The following is a 23,021-nucleotide window of genomic DNA, read 5'->3' as shown; positions in this document are numbered from 1 at the left end:
CGCTCAGGTGAGCTTTGCCCCTTCCCCGGCCGGCCGGCGAGCACTTCACCCGAGGCACTTGGCGCCGCTGGGAGGGCACGGACACAGCTCCCGGGAGCGGCGCGGGGGAAGATCGCGGGGACAGCGGGGCCCAAGAGGGGACACCGGCCCCGGCTCGGGAGGGGACAGCGGGGCCCAAGAGGGGACAGCGGGGCCCGGGCGGAGCCGCCGCCACCCGGGGGCGGGGCCTGGGCCGCGCTCCCCGCGCGCTTCCGGGGCGGGGCCGCCGCCGCCACCGCGCGGGGTGCGGGTCCGGCCGGGATGGGGGAGGCCGGGCCGGGGCCCGGGCCCAGGGAGGCGCAGGAGCCCGAGGAGGACGAGGCGGCGGCGCCGGGCGGCGCCCGAGGGGGCCGGGCTGGGCCCCGCGGCGGCATCCGGGTGCTAAAGGTGAGGCGGCCGCCGGGGCCTCCGGCGGGGCGGGGGGCGAGCCGGCCGCGGGGCACCGGGGGCTCTTCCCGCCGCGGCCTTGGCGGGGCGGCCGGGCGGGGCCGGGGTCTCCCCGTGCCCGGCGCGGGGCTCCCGGCGGTGCGGCCTGTGCGGCGGGGCCGCGGCCGGAGGCGGTGCTGACGCTCTCGGATCTTGGCTGCCTTGCAGAGGAACGCGAAGCGCGCCGGCAGCAGGAGCTGCCTGAGCAGGAGCCGTGTTGGGTCCCGTGAGAGGGCCTGGCTGAAAGGGGACGTCGGACGAGGCTGCGTGTATGTTTATGGAAGAGACTCTGCAGCTGCGGCTCCCTCGGACTTGCGTCTGGTCCTGTGCACGGTGGACACCCCAGCGTCGGAGATCTGTGATGGAGAAGGGAGGAAAAACCTCTTTTTGCAGCTTCACGGAGACCTGGTCAGGTGAGGGCTGAGAAAGGATAAATTCTGGCTGAGAAACCTTCAGTAAGGATTTGCGGGGCTCCGTTCACCGTGTGCCTGCACCTGTTTGCAGGGCAGGTAGGGAACAGGCAGAGGTGGCAGGTGCCAGCGAGGTACAGCCTTGAGTCATACAATTCATAGAAATGAAGTAGTCGGTGTGCCCTTTACACAACTCTTAGTTAACTCTTTTAACTGAGAGGGTTTGGGTGGTGCTCTAGCCAGAAATATGTCCTCGTTTTCTAGATGGAGGCTTATGTTCCTATATTCCTTTGTTATGTTCTGTGATATGGGCGTTTTAGCGTCCAGATAACGTAAGCTATTTAAGGGGCTGTAAACAGTTATTCCGAGTCAGCAAAACATGAAGGTGCTTTCACAGTTTTGTCGTGTAATATTTGTGTTAGTCATTCTTTTGCTAAGAAGAGTTGTAGGTAAATAAAGGCAGACAAAAAGTGTGGCAAGTGTTATATAAAGAAGGCTTAAGCATCAGATTATATGTTTTATGCCTGAAGTTGATTTAGGCTGAAAATAGGCAGCTCAGAGTTTAATGGGCATGAGCTTTATGCTGTGGGTGTGTTACAGACTCCTAGTTTACAAACTCCCATTCATTTTATTAGGATTGCACTGATTCCTCTTGACTTCAGATTCAGTTATAAAATTGCCACCCCTGTTCTCAGGGACAGATAATTATTGTGGTCTCCTTATGTGAAGGCTGTTTGGATCCATTTGCCATGTCCAGTCCGGGTTATTTGAACCAGGGATGGATTAGTTAGAAACACTCTATGAAGACAGACGGACACTTGAACATAGCCGCTGAGGCAGACGAAAACCTCTGTTTGTTGCTTGAAGAATTTGTAAGGAAGTTGGCTTGCTTTGGACTCTAAGAATGAGCAGATTTTCCAGCATCTAGAAGGATGAGCAGACCCATTACTGCAGATCATGAAAAAGCTTAGGTAGAGCTTCTAGATGTGTTGAGAGAGGCACATTTTGACTTTTTTGGCTCTTGACATGGCTTTTGTGTTTGAATTCTTTTCAGTCTCTGTTTTCACATGCTACCTAGCTGTGCCTGGCTTTGATCTGTGGCAGGCTTTGTACCGGATTAGCAAATTGGATTTGTTGCTGTTGTTTTCAAAGAGAGTACTGAGCTATAAATTACTACTTCCCACTCTTTTTGCCACTTAGTTTCTCTAGAACTTGGTCACGATTTGTTGTAAATTTTGTGAAGAGTTCTTGGTTACAGTGTGTCTGTTTCTTGTAATCCACAGAAGAGATCCTTGAATTACTTCCCGCTGAGGCTGTTCTTGGTAGGGAAATGGGAGTTACCAGTATTGCTTCAGTAGCACCTGTGTTAGTAACAGGAAGCAGGCTTGAATGGTACCTGCGTGCACGTCCACAGGAAGGTGACAGAGTGCTTGAGGTATCCCCATGCTCTGTTGAGATAATTCCTTTCTTGAACAAAGTTTGCCGATTACTTTAATAGTCACAAATACCAATTACTCTGTTAAGCATCTGATCGTATCTTACCGTATGTATGTGTGCCTCCCAAACAGCTTCTGAATTCTTTGTACTTTTAATATCAGCAGGTGACTTTCTTTCTGAAGCTGTGGCAAAGGTTGATTTGGCACCTGACTTGGAAGACTGAAAGCTGGATGGAAGAATAGCAAAACCTTTTTTGTGTATTTGCTCTAAATATTCAACGGTGTCCTTGTGATCACCCTTTGTTTCTGCTTAAATTTTGTGAACTCAAGTCAGTTTCTGTCAAAACTTTTTCTTCTTCACAATGCACCTCAAGAGTCTTTAGCTTTCTGCTAGCTAGAATCTTTCCTTATGTTTATATCCCTTCATATCCAGAAAACATACCTTCCTGCAGAGGAGAGGTTAAACAAGAATAGCACAGATACATTCTTTGGTCTGGACACCCTTCACAACAAAAACCTAAACTGCAAAGATTTGAAAAGTTGGCTGTTGCTTGTGGAGAGCTACAGTTGCACAGGACTTATGAAACTGTTGGTACTTCTTGTTGGCTTTTCTGTCTCCTAAGCCTTTGCACCTGTGCTCAGCAGAGGGGCTCTGAGCAGTGGAAGTGTCCAGTCCCTGATGTGTGATAGTGCTGTGGATGTCATGGGCTGTTTGTGCTGCTGTGACAGCCGGTGTTCCTGTGTGTGCCAGGATTCAGAGTCATCTGCAGTGGGTACAGGATGAGTGTGTACAGTTCTAATGTGATCTCGTGCCAGTTTGGGTTTCACACCAAGTTGCTTTCTCTCAAGAGGAAAATTTTTCTATCTCAATTTACCTGTTACTTCCAGAACCTGTCAGCCTTGATCAAGTTAGTGAAGAAATTCAGTACAGAAACTGCCATTCCACATGGTTTTCCCTTTGCTGACCTGCCCAAATCTTTTTTAGCAAAACACATGGCTCTTGATGAGAATTTGGACAAGTAATCCATTCTGCCAGATCTCCAGAATGTCTCCAAAAGCATTCAGTGAACTGCTCCCTTTCCCAGTGGGAGCATGGTCTGTAGGCAATGAGCTGTTTTGTTCATGGCTGCATTTCCAGAACCCTGTGTGTGTCATTAGCTGGACACAGGTCCAGCACATGGCCAGTGCCAGCAGGGACTCAGACACCCTTCCCACTGTGTCTAAAACACTCAACCCCAAGCAGAGTGGCAGGTCATTGTCTCCTGCCACTTTTTGGGTTGAGATTTTTCAGTAAACTAAAAACTCTCCTGCCAGGTAGTGAGCTTTGAACAACTTGTGGTGTTTTACAGGCAGCTTTCAGAATTCAGAAGACTTAACTTTTTGGCAAGGCTTTTGTCCTGCAACCACTGGCCAGCAAGCCTGGTTGGTGCAATAGTACAGGCTGCTCTTTTGGCTGGTTTTCAGATAGGAATGAGTGGTATGGCATGAGAGGTACATTTGTAGGGGATTGGGCTTGAACAGATATTGCTGCCAATGTTCCTTTTTACATGGCTTTCATAGAAAAAAGTAAAACTAAGGGCATAGTGTTTGCTGTCTTCAAAGAGCACATCAGTGTGATTTATGTGGACAAGAAAGATTAATTAATTAATTCGAATTAGCATTTTGAAACCTTGCAGCATTAATTCTGGCTGAAGTGTAAGATGAGAAGAATAAAAATTTTAAAAAGCAGATCTCATCTCCAGAAGGGGCAAGTGTAATGGGATAGAATATCCAGCTTTTTCAGGAGGGTAAGCCACAGTAGCTCAGGTGAACATTGAGCAAGCTGTACAACTGTGACTTAATTTGTGTCGTATGAAAAGCATTTTTCCCTCTAGTGCATTACTGTTCTTCCTGAATTCTAATGTGCAGATATATTGTTCAGTGTGTACTCACAAAAGCCTCTGTCTGTTCAGTGACCAAATAGTAAAGTTTGAGTGTTTGTTTGTTTGTTTGTTTTTTTCCTTGGAAGTCTAGATAAAGACTACTTGAAGTGTTCTTTTTGTGAGTGACACTCAAGCATTTATTGTTCCTGAGCCATGGGTCACATGCTGGAAAAGCTGTTTTCTGGTGAGCATAAGGCTTTAATAGCAGAAGAACAGGAATCTAGGGGTAGCCAAGGGAAACTTGGGCAAGATATTTGGAGATCCAGTCAAATCTCTCGTATTCTTCTTGGATTCTGTACTGAAGGGTATAGAATACATCGGGTGTACTGTACTGGAAGGCAGCATTGTTCAGTGCAGTCTATTATTTATTCCAGTTTCTTGCCTGCTAAAGGAGACAGATACACGGGTTTGTCGTTTCCAAGATTACCTCAAAAAAGCTCTTTTGAAAGTTTGGTGTTGTGTTCACTGCTGTCTGTTCCTGTAGAAAAAAAAATAGAGTGATAACATAAACCTCAGTTACATATTTGTAGAAGTGCTTGGCTCTGAGCTTGTAAATTTTGACAGACAGTTCTAAAGAAGGCTGAGAGCCTGAAATCTCAGCAAAGAAAAAAGAATTGATGGCATTACACTCCTTTGGACCAATCTCTTGTCCTGTGTCCAGGGAAAGAAACAACATTTAATGAATCACTTTTTCATACTGATTGTACATGGCTGAAATCAGCTTATTAGTGAATAGAAGCTCCAAGAGACAATTTCTGAAGTGAGAAGAAGGGGGTTATTTCACATAGAACCTTCTGGCTAGTAAATAGATGTATTTCTGTGTAAAACAAAAGTAGGGAGCAAAGTTGACCTAAGCAGGCTTAGCAAGCATTGAGCAGTAAGAACTGGTTTTCTGGGTCAGCTGCATATCAACTACATTGCCTTTTCAGGCTAGAAACTGTTATTTTGCACCAGAACTTTGAGAGTGATCAAGAGGTTCTGTGTGTGAAGTGAAAGAGTTGCAATGGATCTCCTTGAAATACCTGAAGTCATTTTACATCTTCTTGAGATGTGTCCTGATGACTACAGAGGGAGCCTGGAGGAGTCCTACGTACATGTAAATGATGCATGTTTTATGAAATTGGTCCTACCTTAATTATGAAATGACATTTGTAAAGCTATCAATAATAGTGTAAATACTCTGGTAAAATCACTGAAAAGAATCAGAAATATTTTTGTTCTTGAAAAGAGGTGAGAGAAAGCATAAAGGTTTGGTGCATACAGCAATAAAATATTTCACATTCAGACACACAATATAAACAATGTTATGCAAGTCAACAAAGTTTAGTGGAAAACAGGTCCTACCAAACAAACTTGATCTTGATGCTTTGAAATTTCAAGCTCAATAGCCAAAGGCATTAGTCATTTGTTGGAGTGAGATGCTGGGCAGGGGCTCTGAGCAACCTGGTCAAGTTGAAGATGTCCCTGTCCGTGGTGGGAGTTTGGAGTAGATGACTGACCTTTAAATGTCCCTCCCAACCCAAAGTGTCCTGTGATTCTGTGTTCTGATGTCATGGGAAGAAAAGAAGTGCACAAACCTGTAAAACTCATTGACTGATACCTTACAAACTGGAAACTGTTATTCAGTGTAAGCATCCTGTTTTGGATGAGGAGTTAGTGTATGTTTGAAAGAAGGAAGGTAAACTTGCACTGTTCAGTTGTTCTGTTAATAACCTGTGGCTAAAAAAAAGGTCATGCTCAGGAGGGCATGGATGGAGGAAGTGATAGGTACTGAGAAGTCAGTGCAGCAGGCTGATGTAAATGGTTTAGCATGGAGTATTCCCTGGAAAACACTGGGTTTGTTTATGTAAAAGACAAGAGTACTAAATTCTGCAGAAGAGAGGAAGGAGGCTATAACTTGCCAAAACTGTGGTTCAGGAGGACTCGTGTATTGAAGGGATATGAGTGAATGTGCCAAACAGTCGAGAGTAGGTTTGATCCAGGATTATAAAATTTAGTTGAGTAGAACTAATACATCTGTGCAGTGCGTGGATACAGAGACCAGTCCTACTGGTGCTGACAGAGCAGGGATAAACTTAAAAAAATTGGGTGCTAAAAGTCCTTTTTAATCAAAGAAGACCCACCCTACTGCAAGAATAATTTTAAGAGCACATTGAGCCTCATCTTGAAGAGGAAGTTTGAGTGGTTAATGACATGGCTTATCATGGCTGGGCTTCGCGAACGAAGATTTGAGAAGGGCTCTACCCACACTTGCTACAAGCGCGCTGAACATGATTTATAAACACCTGCTTAAAGAATAGGTGACAGTCAAGGTCCAGTGACTGTAATCTGAAGCTAGGCACTTTCAGATTAAAAATGGAGATTTTTAATGGTGGATAGTGACCATTGGAATGGTTTATTTTAACTCCCACCAAATGTTTTCAGTGCTTAATCTTTTACACTAATACTTTTTTTTCCTAAAGTAAAACTTCTAATTTAGTGAGAAACTCGGTTGTTTTTATTGCAGAAAATAACAATTCAGGTTCTCTGGAAGAAGTGAGAAGAGAGGATCAGAAAACATCTTTTCTGTTCTGAATATACTAAATCTGATGGTTCAGGAGAACTTTTCTTATTGCCATTTATTCAAGTTAGCCACTGAATCCTTCCTGCAATCCTCTGTAATCTTAAAAAGTCCTTTTTAAATGTGTTGGTTTATTTTGCCAAAACATGAGATTCTTGCACTGGTGAGAGCTGAAGAGAGTAGGAAATTTCTTTTTTCTTTCTTTTTAGAACTTATTCTTCAGGAGGATTCTTCATATGCTTTGCTCCCAGCTGCGTTTGGAAGAAAAATTTAAGAGTTCTTTTATATCTTTGAGTCATTGTACGTAGGGGTTTTTAATTATTTGGCATCTGCTTTTTGTGCAGTATTTCTGGTTTTGTGTCTTGTCATTGTTTCCTCCTGGTGCTCCTTAAATCATGGAATGGAAATGCTCACCATGGATTGCGTGGCTTATGCCTATTGCTTTTCCTCTCTGTTTCTCTTCTGCAATGTAATCACAAGTGCTACAATTCTTAAGTGCTGCTTGCCAAGCAGGAGCACAGCCCCAAGGGTGCATGCTTGCAAGACCTTCTCAGAGGAGCAGAACAGCCAGAGTGTCACTATTCCTCACACCTTTGCTGCATTGAGACTTGTTTAATCTTTTTTTGTGTTCTCAAACTATTTTCTTCTATGTTTTGACAGGAGGCTGGAGCCCACAGAAAAGCCCCTTCAGATTGTGTATGACTACTTGGCTGGGTTGGGTTTTGATGATCCTCTCAGAATGCAGGAAGAGACAGCAAACTCTGATCTCAGCTGTATGATTCGCTTTTACAGTGGTAAGAAATGGTGTGTGTGCAGACTGTCACTGTTCTGTAGCTGTAACTGTGAGCTGGAACTCAGCTGAAGCCTTAGTCATCGGCCTGCTGCCTTTATAGAGGGCTGCATCAAGCACCCAAAGTACCAGTAAGCATTTCTTAAAACAAAACATTTTCAAGATTAATAGAAGAAACTCACAGTTCTGTAGTTCTTTTGTTCCTGTCTGTGACTTGATATGAAGACAGGTCCATGGGATTGCTCTATTGTCTCCTGGTATTGCAGCTGATGGTTTGGAGCTCCCAGTGGGATCAGAAAGATATTGCATTTTGGTCTAGATGTGTCTGGAGACTGTATTTACAAAAAATGTGTAGATATGGGCAAGGAAGCTCCTGGCCAAATACCTCCACAGCCTGTAACTAGAGAGTGAAGGTGCCAGCTGGTTAATAATAATGCAAGCTGCCATCAGGAAGCCAGGGCCTTGGATTGCAGAAGCCAGACTTGGGACAGTGGCTGTTGAATCAGCATGGGGAGGACACAGTGTGCACAAGGAGCCATAGAATGACAGTCAGAGACCTGTGGTCTATGGTGCTAACAGTCAGAAAGAGAATTCACTGAAGCTAGGAAATATAAAAGAAATAAGGGAGACTAAAGCTAATACTTCACTTATGTATTTTTTTGATTTTCAGAAAAAAAAACCCAAACAACAAAGTGCTTTTAATGGGAAATTGTTCTTGCTTCATGGATCTGGGCAGCCAGACTAAGCTGCTAGCCATCATTTGTGTGATCAGTGTCAAAAAATGCATTCATGAGAAATCAGCTTCCTCACTCTGTTGCCTGAGACAAACCCTTTCAGCCTGGGAGCTGTGTGCAGAACAGGCAAAACAGTGTATATGCTGTATATATGCAAATATAGATATATATATATAACAAAACAGTATAACAGATGGAAAGAAGTGTGATGAGTAGTCTGGATTTATGGGGCAAGGAAGAGGGAGTCAGAAGTTACTTCAGCTGGAAGGAGGAGAGGCATAAAGCATAGGGCTATGGAGAGCTTTGGAAGAAAAAATGAGCAATTCATTTTGGCTATGTCAGGCAGGAACTGCTGAGGATTCAGGAACAGTGACTCAACTTCATGGAAGCAAGTAGGTAGAAAATGAAATTGAGTCGTGTCAGTCAGCGTGGGAGGCTGGTCCTGCTTAGAAAGAGGCTGTGAAGGAAGAAATATAAAGGTTGAAGAGTCTTCAGGAGGCCTGTTTTAAGAAAGTAAAAGCAAATGCTGACAAAGTGATTCTCAAAGTTAGCAGAGGAATTAGAGGGAAAGCTATGGAGGATGATACCATAATTTTGCAAAGCCTGCAGCTAGAACATAAGGGAGGAGGTATGCATTTTCCCCAGAGAAACACTACTTAGAGTCATGGCATCACAGACTGGATTGAGTTGGAAGGAACCTTAAAGATCCCCCAGTTCCACACCCCTGCCATGGGCAGGGACACCTTCCACTATCCCAGGTTGCTCCAAGCCCCGTCCAGCCTGGCCTTGAACACTTCCAGGGATGGGACAGCCGCAGCTTCTCTGGACAACCTGTGCCAGGGCCCCACCACCTTCATTGTAAAACATTTCTTCCTTATGTCCAATCTGAATCTGCCCTCTTTCAGGTTAGAACTGTTGCCCCTTGTTCTATCTCTATAGGCCCTGGTAAAAAGTCTCCCTGTGCCTTTCTTATTTCTTTCTTCCCAGAGCTTTCTCTTTCCTAGGCTGAACAACCCCAGCTCTCTTAGCTCATCTCCATAGGAGAGGTGTTCCAGCCACTTGGCTGTTGCCATGGCCTCCCCTGGCCCTGCTCTAGGACGTAGGTGTCATGCTTTTGGAGCAGATAGGGAAACTAGAGGATTGGTGTAGCTGCTTAGTAATGCTTGGTGCTGCTGTGGCAGTCAGTAGGACACGGCTTGTGGTCCCATAATACTGTTTTCTTACTAATCTGGGGCTAGTCTTTCAGCCTGGTGAAATCAAAGGAATTTTTTCCATGGATACTTACAGTTTCTCACTAATAAAGACATCTGCCAAACTTCATGTCCCTGAAACAAAACAATCGTTGTAAATAAACAAGTAAATGTTTCAGCTGAATTCAGCCAGGTATGGGGCATCAAGACAATGCTTGAGATTTGGCAAGCTGACGATCTGCTGTCTAACTGAGAAACAGTAGAACAGCTTTAGCTGGTAGTTAACTTTTTGCTCCTAATAAATCTTTGGAGTATGGTTTGTGTCTGGAAGTGGGGCATGTATAACCAACTGTGAGAATATTTTTCCAGCCCATCTAATGAGATTTTTTTGTCATTGACTGACATATGTGTTGGCTACTCAGTTCCTCTGTCTGACTGTGGGGGAGGAGAATACTGGAATATGAATCCCTGCAGCTTCATGCTGCTTCTGGATATCAGGACATTTCAAGAGAGAAGCAGCATGTCAGCAGCAACTTCTAAAAGCAAAAGTATCCTTTCCAAAGTAAAACAAAGTATTAGTTGCCAGCATCTGTCTTTGGGATTATTTAGGATAAAATGAATAAAAATTTTATATGAGGAGATTCCTAACACTTCAAACTCATTGCTCTGTCAGGTCGGGCTTATTCCTATTCTTTAAAGTGTTTGATTAAGTGACTATTTGGAAAATATTCCTAGCCAGTAAGATAGCATAAACAGTGGACAGAATCTTGAAAAGCATCTGGAAGGCATTAAAAGGTCCTTGGCTTGGGGTAGGCACTTCTGAGCAACAGTGATCAAGGCATATTGCTTCTCACTCTCTGGTCCTTAATACAGCTGGGCCTCTTCAGCATGTGTCACCTCCTCCTGTATTCGGAAATCTTTGCCTTCTGGCCAGTCCATGATCACTTCCAAAATTCCGGGATGACCGAGGTTCCCTATTTGATCTTCTTGTATGATCCATGTGACCCATTTACTCCATGTAGCATCAGTTGCATGATGTATAGAGGAGACCCTCCCTTTGAACATCCACCCCAGCGAGGTGCCAGGAGCAGCTGGGCCTCAGTGCCACTCACTTCTGAAGCAGCTCAAAGCCCTTCATATGCTGTCAGTATGTCCTTTTCAGTTAGAGTATAGTGGACTTCAAATCCTCTGTCCCTGACTCCAGAAGCTGAAGGGTTGAGCTTGAGTGTCTCTGTGCTTTGTGCCAGAGGCTCCAGATAGGGCTGTTCTTCCCATCTGCACTATAAAGCACATGTTTTATGTCTTGTCCTGCTTGGACTGGCCCAAGGCTGCATGAACAACTGGCCTAAGGGCTACTGCATGAACAGTCTCCTTGATGTGTTCAGAGACTTGTTGTTGCTTAGGGCCCCATTTGAAATCATTCTTCTTTCAGGCCACTTGATGGACAGGGCTTACAAATCAGACTGTAATCTGGAATATTCACTCTTCAAAATCCCAAAATGCCTAAAAAAGCTTGTGTTTCTTGCTTGTTAGTTGGTGGAGCTATTGCTTTTATCTTGTTAATCACATCCACTGCAGTCTGATGACATCCATCTTGCCATTTTATTCCTAAAGGAATTAATCTCCTGTGCAGGTCCCCTGACCTTTGTTTATGGTAAAACCAAATTTCAGAAGGATTTGGACTATTTTCTTCCCTTCTCAAAAACCTCTTCTGCTGTGTTGCCCCACATGATGATGTCAGCCACATATTACAGGTGTTCTGGAGCTTCCCACTGTTCCAGTGCAGCCGGGATCAGGCCATGGCAGATGGTGGGGCTGTATTTCCATGCCTGGGGCAGTTGATTCCAGGTGTACTGGACATCCCTCCAAGTGAAAGCAAACTGCTCTCTGCTGTCAAAGGGATGGAGAAGAATGCATTAGTTATATCAGCTGTGACACCACTGGGCTGCCTTTGGCTCCACTTCCTTTTGGAGTTCCAGCATGCCCATTCCGGCAGCACTCAGCAGCAGCCTCCAGTCAGATCTGAGTAGCCACAGTGCTTGTCATGGGTTAGAGTAGCTGCAAAGAGTTGCTTCACCCTAAACAAGACCTGAACCACATTCATGGTTTCTAGCAGTAGGTTTCAGCTTCCCAAGGATATTCAAAATTCCCAAATGCTGTTGTAATTATCCTGGTGGAGAAAAGGAGTATGTGGGAAGTGTCTGCTCCCTAGGCAGGCTCTCCAAGGAGAAAAGGCAGACAATGTCATTGTTGGTGTTTTCCGCTGTGTGGCACCAGAGCACAGAGGTGAGGGCTGTGCTGAGCACACAGACCAGATGACAAGGTACAACACGATAACCTTAACCCAGCCCTTACAACAGGTAAGGTGTTACATAAGTGCAACAGACCAGAGCAAATAAATCAACATTGTGACCAACCACTATTAAACCAATAGCAAATTTGTTTTAACACACTCTGGTCAGATCTGTCTCCACCCTTTGTGCCCCATGTGTGGCACAAAAAAGGACTGTTGTGGTTTAACACCAGCTGGCCACTAAGCACCACACAGCTGCTTACCCCACACACTGCTTCCCCCATGGGATGGCAAGGAGGATTTGAAAAAGTTAAACCTGTGGGCTGAGAACAGTTTAATAATTGAAATAAAGTAAAATAATAATTGTAATGAAAAGGGAAATAACAAAGAGAGAGGAATAAAACACAAGTGATGCACAGTACAATTGCTCATCACACTCTGACCAGTACCCCTTCCTGAGCAGTGATGGGCCATTCTGGCCCACTTCTCCCATTCTGTACAAGTGAGCATGATGTTCTAGGGTCTAGAATATCCCTTTTGGCAATTTGGATCAGCTGTCCCAGCCATGCTTCCTTCCATCTTCTTGTGCACCTGCTCGCTGCAGAGAATGGGACACTGAAAAGTCCCTGACTTGGGATGAGCACTGCCGAGCAACAACCCGAACCAGCAGGGTGTTATCAACATTATTCTCACATGGAATCCAGAACACAGCCGTCCAGCATCTGCTAGGAAAAAATGAATTGTATCCCAGGCAAAACCACAACAGTCATCTTCAGGGAAAGAACTTCCTTCTGTGGCTCATTTTCCAGGCCTTCCCTGAAAGCCCAGTAGCAGCCACTTATTTGATGGTTTCTGTGACTTTAGCTGACTCAATAAGAGTTTGAAAGTGCTTTTCTGTTGCATCTGAATGAAGGATATTTGGCAGGCATGTAGGTTTGCAAAGGTCTGTAATTATCTGTAGATTAAAAACACACTGCATGGCAACCATTCTAACATTGCTTTGGAGGCACATGGTGGTGCTGCTCAGCTGTTCCAGAGCTGAGTGAGGAAGTTGCTTGTTCTCTGCATGAGGCTTTTTTTTTTAAATGCAACTTGTCTACTTGTTCTTTACAACAACTGGTTTTGCACGTCAAATCAGTGTCGTTATTTGTACACTCAGATGAGAACGAAGAATGTATGGAAAGTAAATGCTAATGACCTCTTTTTCTTCAGAAAAGCCATGTCAGGTGGAACAGCTGGATCGCATTCTGCTCTCTGGAGTCTATAACGTCCGCAAAGGAAAGACCCAGCTGCACAAGTGGGCAGAGCGCTCAGTCACTCTCTGTGGCACGTGCCTCATTGTGTCCTCGGTGAAGGACAGCCATGCAGGGAAGATGCACATCTTGCCTCTCATTGGAGGGAAGGTAGGGCTTTTTTTGCTTAGCTCCCTGTAGTTTGGGAAGGAAGAAGGGATTGTAATGATGAGAATCGTCCACAAGAGGCTAATGTAGGCTTTTGTAACAGCGTTAACAAACACAGCCCTTTTCTACTTGCTTTGCTTAAATAGTAGTCTGAAGTCTAAAATGAAGAGACACTAGTTCTGCTTTCACAATAGTAGCCAACATTGTGAATGGCACCCTGGAAATTATTACTTCTTGGATCTACATCACAAAGGTGTTAAGCAGGATTTGCTTCTGGGTTTTTCTCCAGTGACTTTACAGCCGTGTTTTCAGCAAAATGTAATATTACTGGTGATCATTAATGCCTCACCCTAAATTCCAGGTTGATTGTAGTTGCTGGAGCTTGGGCAGACTGTTGTCAATTCTCCCTTGGCAGGTGGAAGAGATGAAACGTCGGCAGTACACCCTTGCTTTCACCTCGGCTGGAGCACAGGCTCAGACGTACCACGTTTCCTTTGACTCGCTGGCGGAGTGCCAGCGGTGGCACCGGAGGGCGTCCACGGTGAGGCCCTGGGGACGCTGTGCTTTGACGATGGCAGTGGGTGGAGGGATAAGAAAGGTTTTCTGATGCAGGCATGGTCTGCAGGCAGAGGTGAAGCTAGAATGTTGGAGAAAGTACCTAGGCCACTTTCCACCTTTCTTTACTTCCTTCGTGCTCTGGACTGCAGAGATTTTTCTTTTAGCCTTTTCTTCTTTTCTACCTGTGCAGCAATGTCCAGCAGTAGTTCTGTGTTGTTTTAATACCTGCTGCACCTATGAGAGTAACTTGGTCACGTGTCACTAGAGCAAACTCCAGGGACTGGCTGACTTTACAACCACATAAACCTACAAATTGCACTTGTTACCGTACTTTAACCTGCCTGAAGTGCGAGCTGGGCATTCACAGGGTTGTCCTGATAGATTTGAGTCACAGAGATCATAGGTCAGCGGGGCACGTGTGCATCAAAACACACTGAACTGCTTTATTTCACGTTAGAGTGTGATTAGATGGTGATAGCTTAATGCTGAACCACACTTTGGCCTCATAGATATGGTTGTAACCCATGTATAAATTGCTGCATATGTATTTTGTAATATATAGAGAGAATGACTATGAAATAAGGTCAGAATAAAGCAGGTCATAAAATGTCAAATGAAACATCAAGACCTTGAATTAAAACATACTTAATGAAAGGAGATCTGGTATTTGCAAAGACGTCGTGAAGTGTTGCAAAACCATAATTTATTAAGGCTTTTCATAACAGGTTATGTTTCAAATTTTATACCCTCAACAAACTAACAAAAGAAAGGAGGTAGAACTGCAGAAGAAGCAGCTAGGCAGAGGTTCTGCAAACCTCAAAGAACTGAACTGGAAAATCAACTGCTTCCTGTTGCTACTTGCACCTTTGGGAGGTACTTGGAGATCATCCTTTCTCAACAGAGTTTCCTCAGCCCAAAATCTCTTTTTCTCCATTAATTTGGCTCTCTTACAGCCTAGACTTCAGGCAGTGCCCTTTACACATACAGAGAAGGGCTTTGTGTGAGTCCAGGTTGGTATCCTTGTCAGGGATGTAGCAAATGGCATAGACTCATACTCCATGGACTCTTCCTGGTGGGTACAAGGAGTTCTTTCAGGTTCATTGCAGATTGTTTGCTGCTTGTGTTCTTTGGCCTTCCGTTAGGTTGCAGAGAAAAACCATTGCACAGCTGCAGCTCCTTCTCCTCCTTTTCAGGTTGTGTCTATGCGACTTAGCATGGTTGATCTTTCATGCTACAGCCTTGAGGAACTACCTGAGCACCTCTTCTACAGTCAAGATATCACCTACCTCAACCTACGACACAATTTTATGAGATCAAGTGGAGCACGGAGTCTCGACTCTCTTTGCAGGTCTGCAAAGAATTATTTTTCTTCTACATTTGGAGTCTTTGATATGTGGATCCAGGTATAAAGTATTGCCAGTTCTCTTGGGGTTGATAAAAAGATTGATCTTCAGGAAGCTCCAGCAAGTGAGGGGGTTGGAAGCAGAACTGGACAGCACAGGCAGGCATAAACTCCCAACAATTTATAGTGTTCATGAGGTCCCTTCCACAGATTCTGTGCAAATTCTGATCTGAGATGGGCCTTGTGGGGTGATGTGCCATTTATATGGATGTGATACAATAGTAATATAAGGCTGCTTGCTAAGCAGAGAACATCTTGGGTTATAAAATAAAAGGTGAGGGAAAGCTTAATGCTGCTATTGTGAGTAAGTAAGTTTGTAAGAAGAAATTTAGATCTGAAAAAAACTGCTTTGGCAAGTTCTTAATGTGCATTTGGAATTGGCAGAGGGCCTATGAGACTCTAGCTTTGCTTTAGAAATTTGTGATGGTCTACCTTTAGAGAGTATCAGTTGTGTGGTGGTGTGGCAGCATGATGTAGTCATCTTAGGTAAGCCAAGGTGTCTTACAAAAATATTTTTAAATTAATTCCCAAAACCCATAAAAATCTAGAGGAAGATTAGTCTGTTGATATCTATACTAGCCATGCTAAGTAGAATTCAAGGAGTTACTTTATGGATTTAAAAAACCAATAGGAAGCCTGTAGTAATATTGTCCAGTGGCTCTGTTTGGAACACATTGTGCCTTAAGAAAAATGCATTTGGAGAAACTTTGCAAAACTCTGAGATGCTTTTTTGTTGTTGTTTTGGGGTTTGAGATTTGCTTTTTGCTTTTTGCTTTTTTTTTTTTTTTTTGCAGGGCTGGGGGCAGAGCAGGAGCAGTGGGTGGTGGTTTTGTTTTGTTTGTCTCTAGGGGCCTATTACTGTGTTATTTCATTTTTCTTTTTACAGAGTCATGAGATACCCAGGTATCCATGGGAGTATACAGGGAAAAAAATAGCTCACCTATGGGAATACTTTGCAGTTGCATTGAGAGCCAAGTCTAGTCTGGTTTTGTTTTAATTCCAAACTTGTTTAAATGTTTTCTAACTGCTGAATTGTAATAGATTCTGTAATTGGAAAAGCTGCTTAAAATAATTTAAGATTTTGCTTTCTACTTCTCTCTTCAAATACATTGTATGATGTTGAAAACTGTACCAGAACTTTATTTTCTAAAATGCGGTATCCTTGGTTCACAGGATCAGCAAAGGGGCTTGAAATTTCTTTTGACCTTGCATGTAGTCAACAAGAAATCTGACATATCAGAAACTCGACTCTTTTCCTGGCAGTGACTATGTCTGATGAAGCTGAAATCCTCAAACAAACAAAAGCCATAAAAGAAGCCCTCACTTCACACAATCTTGAATAAACAGGTAGCATTAGGTAGCCCACATAAGGCTGCTCATTGCCTTTTGAAAAGGTTTTCTTTCTGAGGTTTTTAGGATGTTTCTCAGGTCACAGGCCCACAAAAAAGACCCTTGCTCACTTGCAGTATGTGCCACCATTGCCTTGAGACTGTCAATTCCCAAATTGCAGAATTTTTTGCAATGATCAGATCTCTTCCTCTCGGGACCTCTTTAAAGCTCTAGGAGTCTAATTAGCTATAACTATAATAATGGAACAAAAATAATTAACTAAAGGGAAAATGTTAAGCAAAGGGCATTAAATAACCTTATGTGTTTTGTTATATGTCCTAGCTCATTTTTAACAAAACAACTGCCTTTCAAGTATCTCCCTTTTCTGAAAAACACTCTCAGATCTGATCTTCGTTGATGTGTGTGTGCACTCGTTATATGTGCATGTCTCTTATCAGCATTTTAGCCAGCAGATACAGAGTTGTGCTGGGGTGCTTTGCTGGCAGAACAGGTTGTTGTGTTAAAACAGGAATATTTCAGGGCAGCACTAGTTTGGGCTGCTGAGCAGAGGATGGTCATCCCATGGAAGATTCGTTACTGTTTCCACACCTCTTTGCTGTTATGTCAGTATGCCCTGTGAGAGCACAGACCAAAACCTGAGGACCCACAACAATTTCAGGGTCTTTATCCCCTATAATACCTGGTTCACGTATAGAGCTTGAATGACAGTTGCATTTGCAGTCCGTTCCTACATCCCTACATGATCTTACTGGGGCAAAGGAGAAGGAACAGAAGGAGAATTCAACAAGCTTTTAAGTATTGTCCTCCCCACTGAGTATGGAAGGCTGCTTGAGGAATCTCAGAACAAGCTGTGTCATGTACCAGTTTCCCTTCAGCTTTTGGAAACTTTAGTGCCCCTTTTGTGTTTGCTTTGATGTTGTTGGAGAGGCATGAATTCTAAACATCGGTTGTGCTGTTGTGTGTAGTGCTGTGTCTCTTGGGGCAGCTTCTAACCACACTCTGCTAATGAGAAAGAAATGCTGCTTGGTGTTAAGGAGAGGTGCTGTAGCCATTGCAGAACTCCAGAGAAAGCAATTTCATTAAAGTGTTTACTGATTTCAGAACCTGAGAGCTGTGACTTGTCCTAAATCTCTTCAAGTTGAACCAGCTAATAAGAAAGTTCAAATCTTCAGTTTTATCCTCATTGTTTTATTCCTCTCCAGTATTGTCTGAAGTTCCATGTGCAAGTTTCTGGATTTTGTATCCTTGTTAGATCTTTGCATTATGCCATGTGTTCCCTTGAGGAAGGCTTTTACCAACACAACATCTTTCTCTTTGGCATTCAGTTGCAGTACAAGAGAGTTTGTGGCTGCAGCAAACATGGAATGCTTGTGCTTTTTTTATAAGACAGGGTGCTAAAAGCAAATGACCCACGTCCAAGTTTCAGCTATACTCCCTCTTTCAAAAGAACAACCACCCCCCCAAGATTATGAAGCAAAGTGGAGAAATATAATGCATAGTTCCTACACAGATCATTCCAAGTATTTTGAATCTGATGAAGGGTCACTATAAAAAATAAAAATACTAAAGAATCTTTCAGTCTTATATTTTAAAATGTCTCAAGCTAGAAGCAATATTCTCCCTCAGGCTCATTAACCTTGGGTTTGTTACCTATATTAAAACATTTGCTTCAAAATAAGAGCTACTCACCAATGCCTGGCAAAAACTCAGATAGGTGGGGAAGATGAATGAACTGCATGTTTCCAAGAAGTAGTTCTATGGTACATGAAATTTGCAGTTATCTCATAAAAGTGAGATATTAATTTCCCCACTGAATTAATTTCTGGTGGTTCCAGTTTAGGATGAGGAGGTTATTACTTAGGGGAAAAATACTTTTGTTTCCTGTAGAAAGAGGCAAGAACTACTGGAGAAGAACCTCCTGTATGTTACCTCAGCTCACACAAATTCCTTCTCTCTCTTTGGACCTCTCAGGGAGATGGAAGGGGATGGAATAGGCAATCATTTGTTAAGCACAGGGGGGACTGTAGTGACCATGGGGCTGTGTCAGCATTTGGGGCAGTACCTGGAGTAGTCTGCTGAGCAAGGGGCACTGTAGACATGGAATCCTGTTCAAGCATCTCTGGGTGCAGGTCTTGGGGCTTCCCAGCATGAAGCAAGCACTTTTCTAGTTTTCTCTTCCACAGCTCTGCTTAGCTTTCTGTTGTGCTCAGCTTTAAAACGGGATTCCCCTTTTCTGTTTTATTCTCAGAATAGTCACAGTGACTGTTTACAGCTCCTCTTTTCCCAAGCTGTGTAATTGTAGACTTTTACTCTAGTTAATTCTTTGAAGGTAATTTTTTTGAACTGTTTGAGTCTCCTCAGTCTTAGTCACTAGGAGGAAGCGTGTCAAATCAGGGTAGAAGGTTGTTATCAGTTTCTGCAGTAAAACCTTGGTATTTGGTCACTTTCAGCATGACCACTGAGAAAAATATCAGTGACTTAAAATCAGATTTGTGCAGGAACTACTGTAATGAGTTAGCTGATTGTATCACCAGTGTACAAAGACTTAAGAATTCTTTATGACTTGTTTTGTATGTTTTTGCTTTGAGGCCGTTTAGGTTTGTGAATTAACTAGTGTTCTTGCCAATAGGTTTTCTCAGTTGAAGAATCTGAACCTGTCCAATAATAGACTGGGAGAGTTTCCTCTATCACTGTGTGAGATCTCTACTCTGACAGAGCTTAATATTTCCTGTAATGGACTTCGTTACCTGCCAAGTCAGATTGGCAAACTGTTGAAGTGAGTATGTTCTTTTCACCTGTGATCATAACCATCTTTGGTGCCTCAGCTGAGCACTGCTGACATGCAGGTACTGCTCCTGAAAGTGTGAGTGTAGGGCAGCCTGTTCTGCATATGAAGGCTGAATGATTGATTTGACTGCAGCAGAAGATCAAGAACCAAGATGTGCAATCCCTTAATCACTCCTATTAAAACGTTAAGGTTACTGGTATAGAAAAGATGAGGAAACTTGATGCAGCTGAGGCACTGAAGACAATTGTATTGTTTCTCAGATGAGTTAATATGCATTTTTCTGCAGCTGCAGAGTTGTGTGACTTTCTGAATGTATTATTTGTATTAATAAGGAGCCCCTGGTGGTCTAGTGGTTAGGGCGCGGCGCTGTCACCGCTGAGACCAGGGTTCGATTCCCGGTCAGGGCCACTCCCGGGCTGATGGAGCTCGTTAACCCTTAAAAAGGCAATCCATCTACGTCCCAAGGACCTCGCTGCCACCGTCCAAGCTCGCTTGGCCCCGGCAGATGAACCTTAGGATTAAAGGGTGGGCTCAGTTCCGCGCACACTGTGTCTCACCTAAAAAATCCAATGCGCAGGCTGGAAGGTGTAGAGACCTTCCCCGGATCTTCGCTCGCGAAGACTGGCCATTATTATTATTAGTATTAATATTTTCAGTACTGATGCAATTTCTATTGAAGTTTTAATTCGTTACAGAAAACTTTTCTGGGGTAACTTCTCACAGGGGTCTAGTGATTTTTGTCAGCACTGGTATGTTTTGATAGTGTTCTGCAGAATTGGCTGCTTTTTGTGTTAGAGGATTTTAACATGGAAATACTTGGGCAATCCCATCTGAAAGTTTTGTCGTAAGGTGTTTGCTGGAATAAAAGCCTTGTCCATTCCCCTGTAGCTACCCCAAATGTAAGAAAACTTAAGCTTAGGTAAATTTAATTGCAGGACTATTATTACATTTGTTTAGATAAACATCGAACTGTTGATTCTTTGTGGCCTGCTTTTCTTCCAGCTTGTATTTTTAAAAAAGAAGTGTCTGGAGCCACACTGGATGTGAGCAAATAATTTTTAGAACGATCTTTTAGCCATAATCAAACTGTGAGGAAAAAGCTGTGGGTAGGCTTACCCTTTAAGGAGGTTTACAGCTTAGTTATGGGTCCAGTTATCTTGATGACCCCTTGAACCCTTATTCATAAGAAAATTTTGTGGCCTCAGATTGCACTTCCACCATCACTAAACACTGTTCAGGAAGTTCTCTGTTGGAACATAATCATAATAAGGGAAATTGTGTATTTGGGACCTGAGTCTCAAAAGCCATGCAAACTTTGAAACAATTCATCTTACAACAGAAAGCCTCCCTATTCTTTTCTCAGTGCTAGAGTGTAAAAACACTGCTACCAGTGTTTTATTGTGGTAGATACTGTGATTAAACTATGCCATTTTTAGAAAACCAAGGAATTAAGTAAATAAATTTCATCTACAATGTAAGTACTAATTTGTATTTTGTTTAATTTACAATCTTTGGCACGACTGGAAGTTTACCCTCAAAATAATTTAAGAACTATTTAGTATTGCATGTGTGCAGTTCCAGGCCTATTACATATGTGATCAAAGTACTTCAGTAATATTATGTGTATAAGAATAAAATTAGTTGTTAGGTGTGTTTGAAAAATAGCCACACTGAGAGCTAGCTATATGAGAAAATGCACTGAAAATACTAAATGTGATATTTACTACTCTTTGGGGGATTATTTTCTTTCTCTTTTTCACTGCTGCAGTCTCCAGACCTTCTGGCTTGATGGCAATTTCCTCACGTCCTTACCAGAAGAGCTGGGAAACCTGCAGCAGCTCAGCTGTCTTGGGCTTTCCTTCAACAACTTCTGTGAACTGCCAGCAATTTGTGAGAAACTCATCGCCTTAGACAAACTAGCCCTGGCAGGGAACTTGCTGGAGACCCTGGACCTGGCACTGCTGAACCGTATGAGTCACATCAAAAGTGTGGACCTGAGGTAAGGGGGAAGGTCACAGGTGTCTATAAAACCAGAGTGCTGCCTTCTAATTGCAGCAGAGGAGCTGTGTAATTTCTAGTACATTTTGCAATAAACTAGTGCAGTTTTTTGCCTTACTGATTCTTTAGCTTTTAGGGAGTTCTGTTTCTCAGGCTATGCCGAATCCACTTGGAAAAGCAGGGCTAACTGAGCAGTGCCTGACGCTGAATGTGACCCAGCCCTCTATTTTCCTCTTATGACATGTTGTTACCCTGAGCTTTGGTAGCTCTCTGATCTCTCCTTCCCTTTCTTGACTCCTGGCCCTAGAGATGTGATCCTGATTCTCCAGACTGCCAACTCCAGTACTCTCAGAAAGGCACACAGAGGCTTTTGCTGTGGCGGGGCAGTCTAGTATCTACTCTCTGCATTAGCTTCATGTGTCAATTAAAATAGCTGTCCCTTGATCTGCCTTCTGTTTCCTAGACTGAATCTTCCTTCAGAATCTCTTAGAAATGGAGGAATGAGTAAAATGGTTATACATGTTAGTGTAGACAAAGGAAATGTTTTTGTTTGTACTGACTGCCTGAAATTCACCACTGCTCCTCACGCATTTCACTGTGCTCACTTTTGGTGTTAGCCTTCACCAGAATTCTTCCTTTCCTTTCGTTTCTTGTCTCTTCTTACTGATGTCCAGTGTTCAGTGTTCTGTTTTCTGACTTTTTAACTCATCTCTGAGTGTTTAGGCTGAACAACCTGAAGAGAGCAGCAGCTGACACTCTGGAAGGGAACAAATCTGTGACTTACATGGATTTACGAGACAATCAGATGACAGATCTGGATCTGAGCTCCTTGGGCAGCCTGGAGCAGCTGCACTGTGAGCGGAATAAGCTGAGAGAGTTGACGCTGAGTGGCTTCTCCCTTCGGGCCCTCTATGCCAACAGCAATTGTATGTCTCTATGTCTTCTTCACCTGCCTTCTCCCTTTAAGCCCCAGGGGTAAAGGAAAACAGTCATTTGCCCTCTCCCACACATAAAAAAATACTTTATCTGGTGTTATTGTGCTGAGACCGTATGTGATGGGTTCTCTGAGGATAACTCCTAGGGATCACATCTGCATGTGTGTGCACAGGGTGTGTGATGGGGGGAGATTGTGGTGTTGAGTTACTGTCCAACAAGTTCATCTTCCAGTGAGATCTGTTTGGGAGCTCACAAAGAAAAGTACAGTTCTCCCTTTTTCTGGTGCCCCATGTGGCAGATGGAGACATGTGACAGTGAGATGCTGTGACGCCATATGGCAGATGTATGAATTGTGAATTCTGTGTTAGAAAGGATCAATAGAGACCTTGAGTCTCCATAGAGAAAAATTATGAGTCTCGTTTGATAGATTAGCTGCTTCCTTGTGTTGTTTTCTCTCTGAAGCTCTGCAATCATACTTATTTGCTTTACTTCATCAGGTCTGGCAGCTGTCAATATTTATCCAGTTCCTGGTCAACTGACATGTCTAGAACTCTCTCAGTAAGTGACCATACAGCACAGAATTTAAAAGAAGTAGCTAGACACCTTTGCTGTTTCCTGCAAAATTTTCTGAAAGTTTTAAGCTTTTGAAAGAGTTGAGAGCAATGAAACATAATATAACTGCAAAGCCCGGCACTAAAAAATGGTGAAAGGGTTCCTGACCAGAAGCTCCTCTGAACCCCAGTATGGCCTGTCCAGGTGACTGGCTGTCCTTCAGCTCTAGTCTGTGAT

General features: G+C 43.5%; 1 protein-coding gene across 1 annotated transcript in view; it reads left to right on the top strand.

Moving 5' to 3' along the window:
* Positions 1–278: 278 nt before the first annotated feature.
* PHLPP2 (PH domain and leucine rich repeat protein phosphatase 2) overlaps positions 279–23,021 on the top strand; it is a 35,344-nt gene continuing 12,601 nt past the window's right edge. The window contains exons 1-10 of the mRNA XM_050311578.1: positions 279–426; positions 634–878; positions 7,454–7,587; positions 13,013–13,203; positions 13,616–13,741; positions 14,952–15,106; positions 19,140–19,286; positions 21,067–21,297; positions 22,020–22,222; positions 22,730–22,790. Of these exons, the coding sequence (XP_050167535.1) occupies positions 301–426; positions 634–878; positions 7,454–7,587; positions 13,013–13,203; positions 13,616–13,741; positions 14,952–15,106; positions 19,140–19,286; positions 21,067–21,297; positions 22,020–22,222; positions 22,730–22,790 (1,619 nt within the window). The 5' untranslated portion in view covers positions 279–300. The remainder of the gene's footprint in view (positions 427–633; positions 879–7,453; positions 7,588–13,012; positions 13,204–13,615; positions 13,742–14,951; positions 15,107–19,139; positions 19,287–21,066; positions 21,298–22,019; positions 22,223–22,729; positions 22,791–23,021) is intronic.

The sequence above is a fragment of the Myiozetetes cayanensis genome, unplaced genomic scaffold (genome assembly GCF_022539395.1).
Source record: "Myiozetetes cayanensis isolate MyiCay16 unplaced genomic scaffold, myiCay2020 scf16, whole genome shotgun sequence".
Classification (NCBI taxonomy): domain Eukaryota; kingdom Metazoa; phylum Chordata; class Aves; order Passeriformes; family Tyrannidae; genus Myiozetetes; species Myiozetetes cayanensis.
This window is presented reverse-complemented; position numbering and strand designations above follow the sequence as displayed.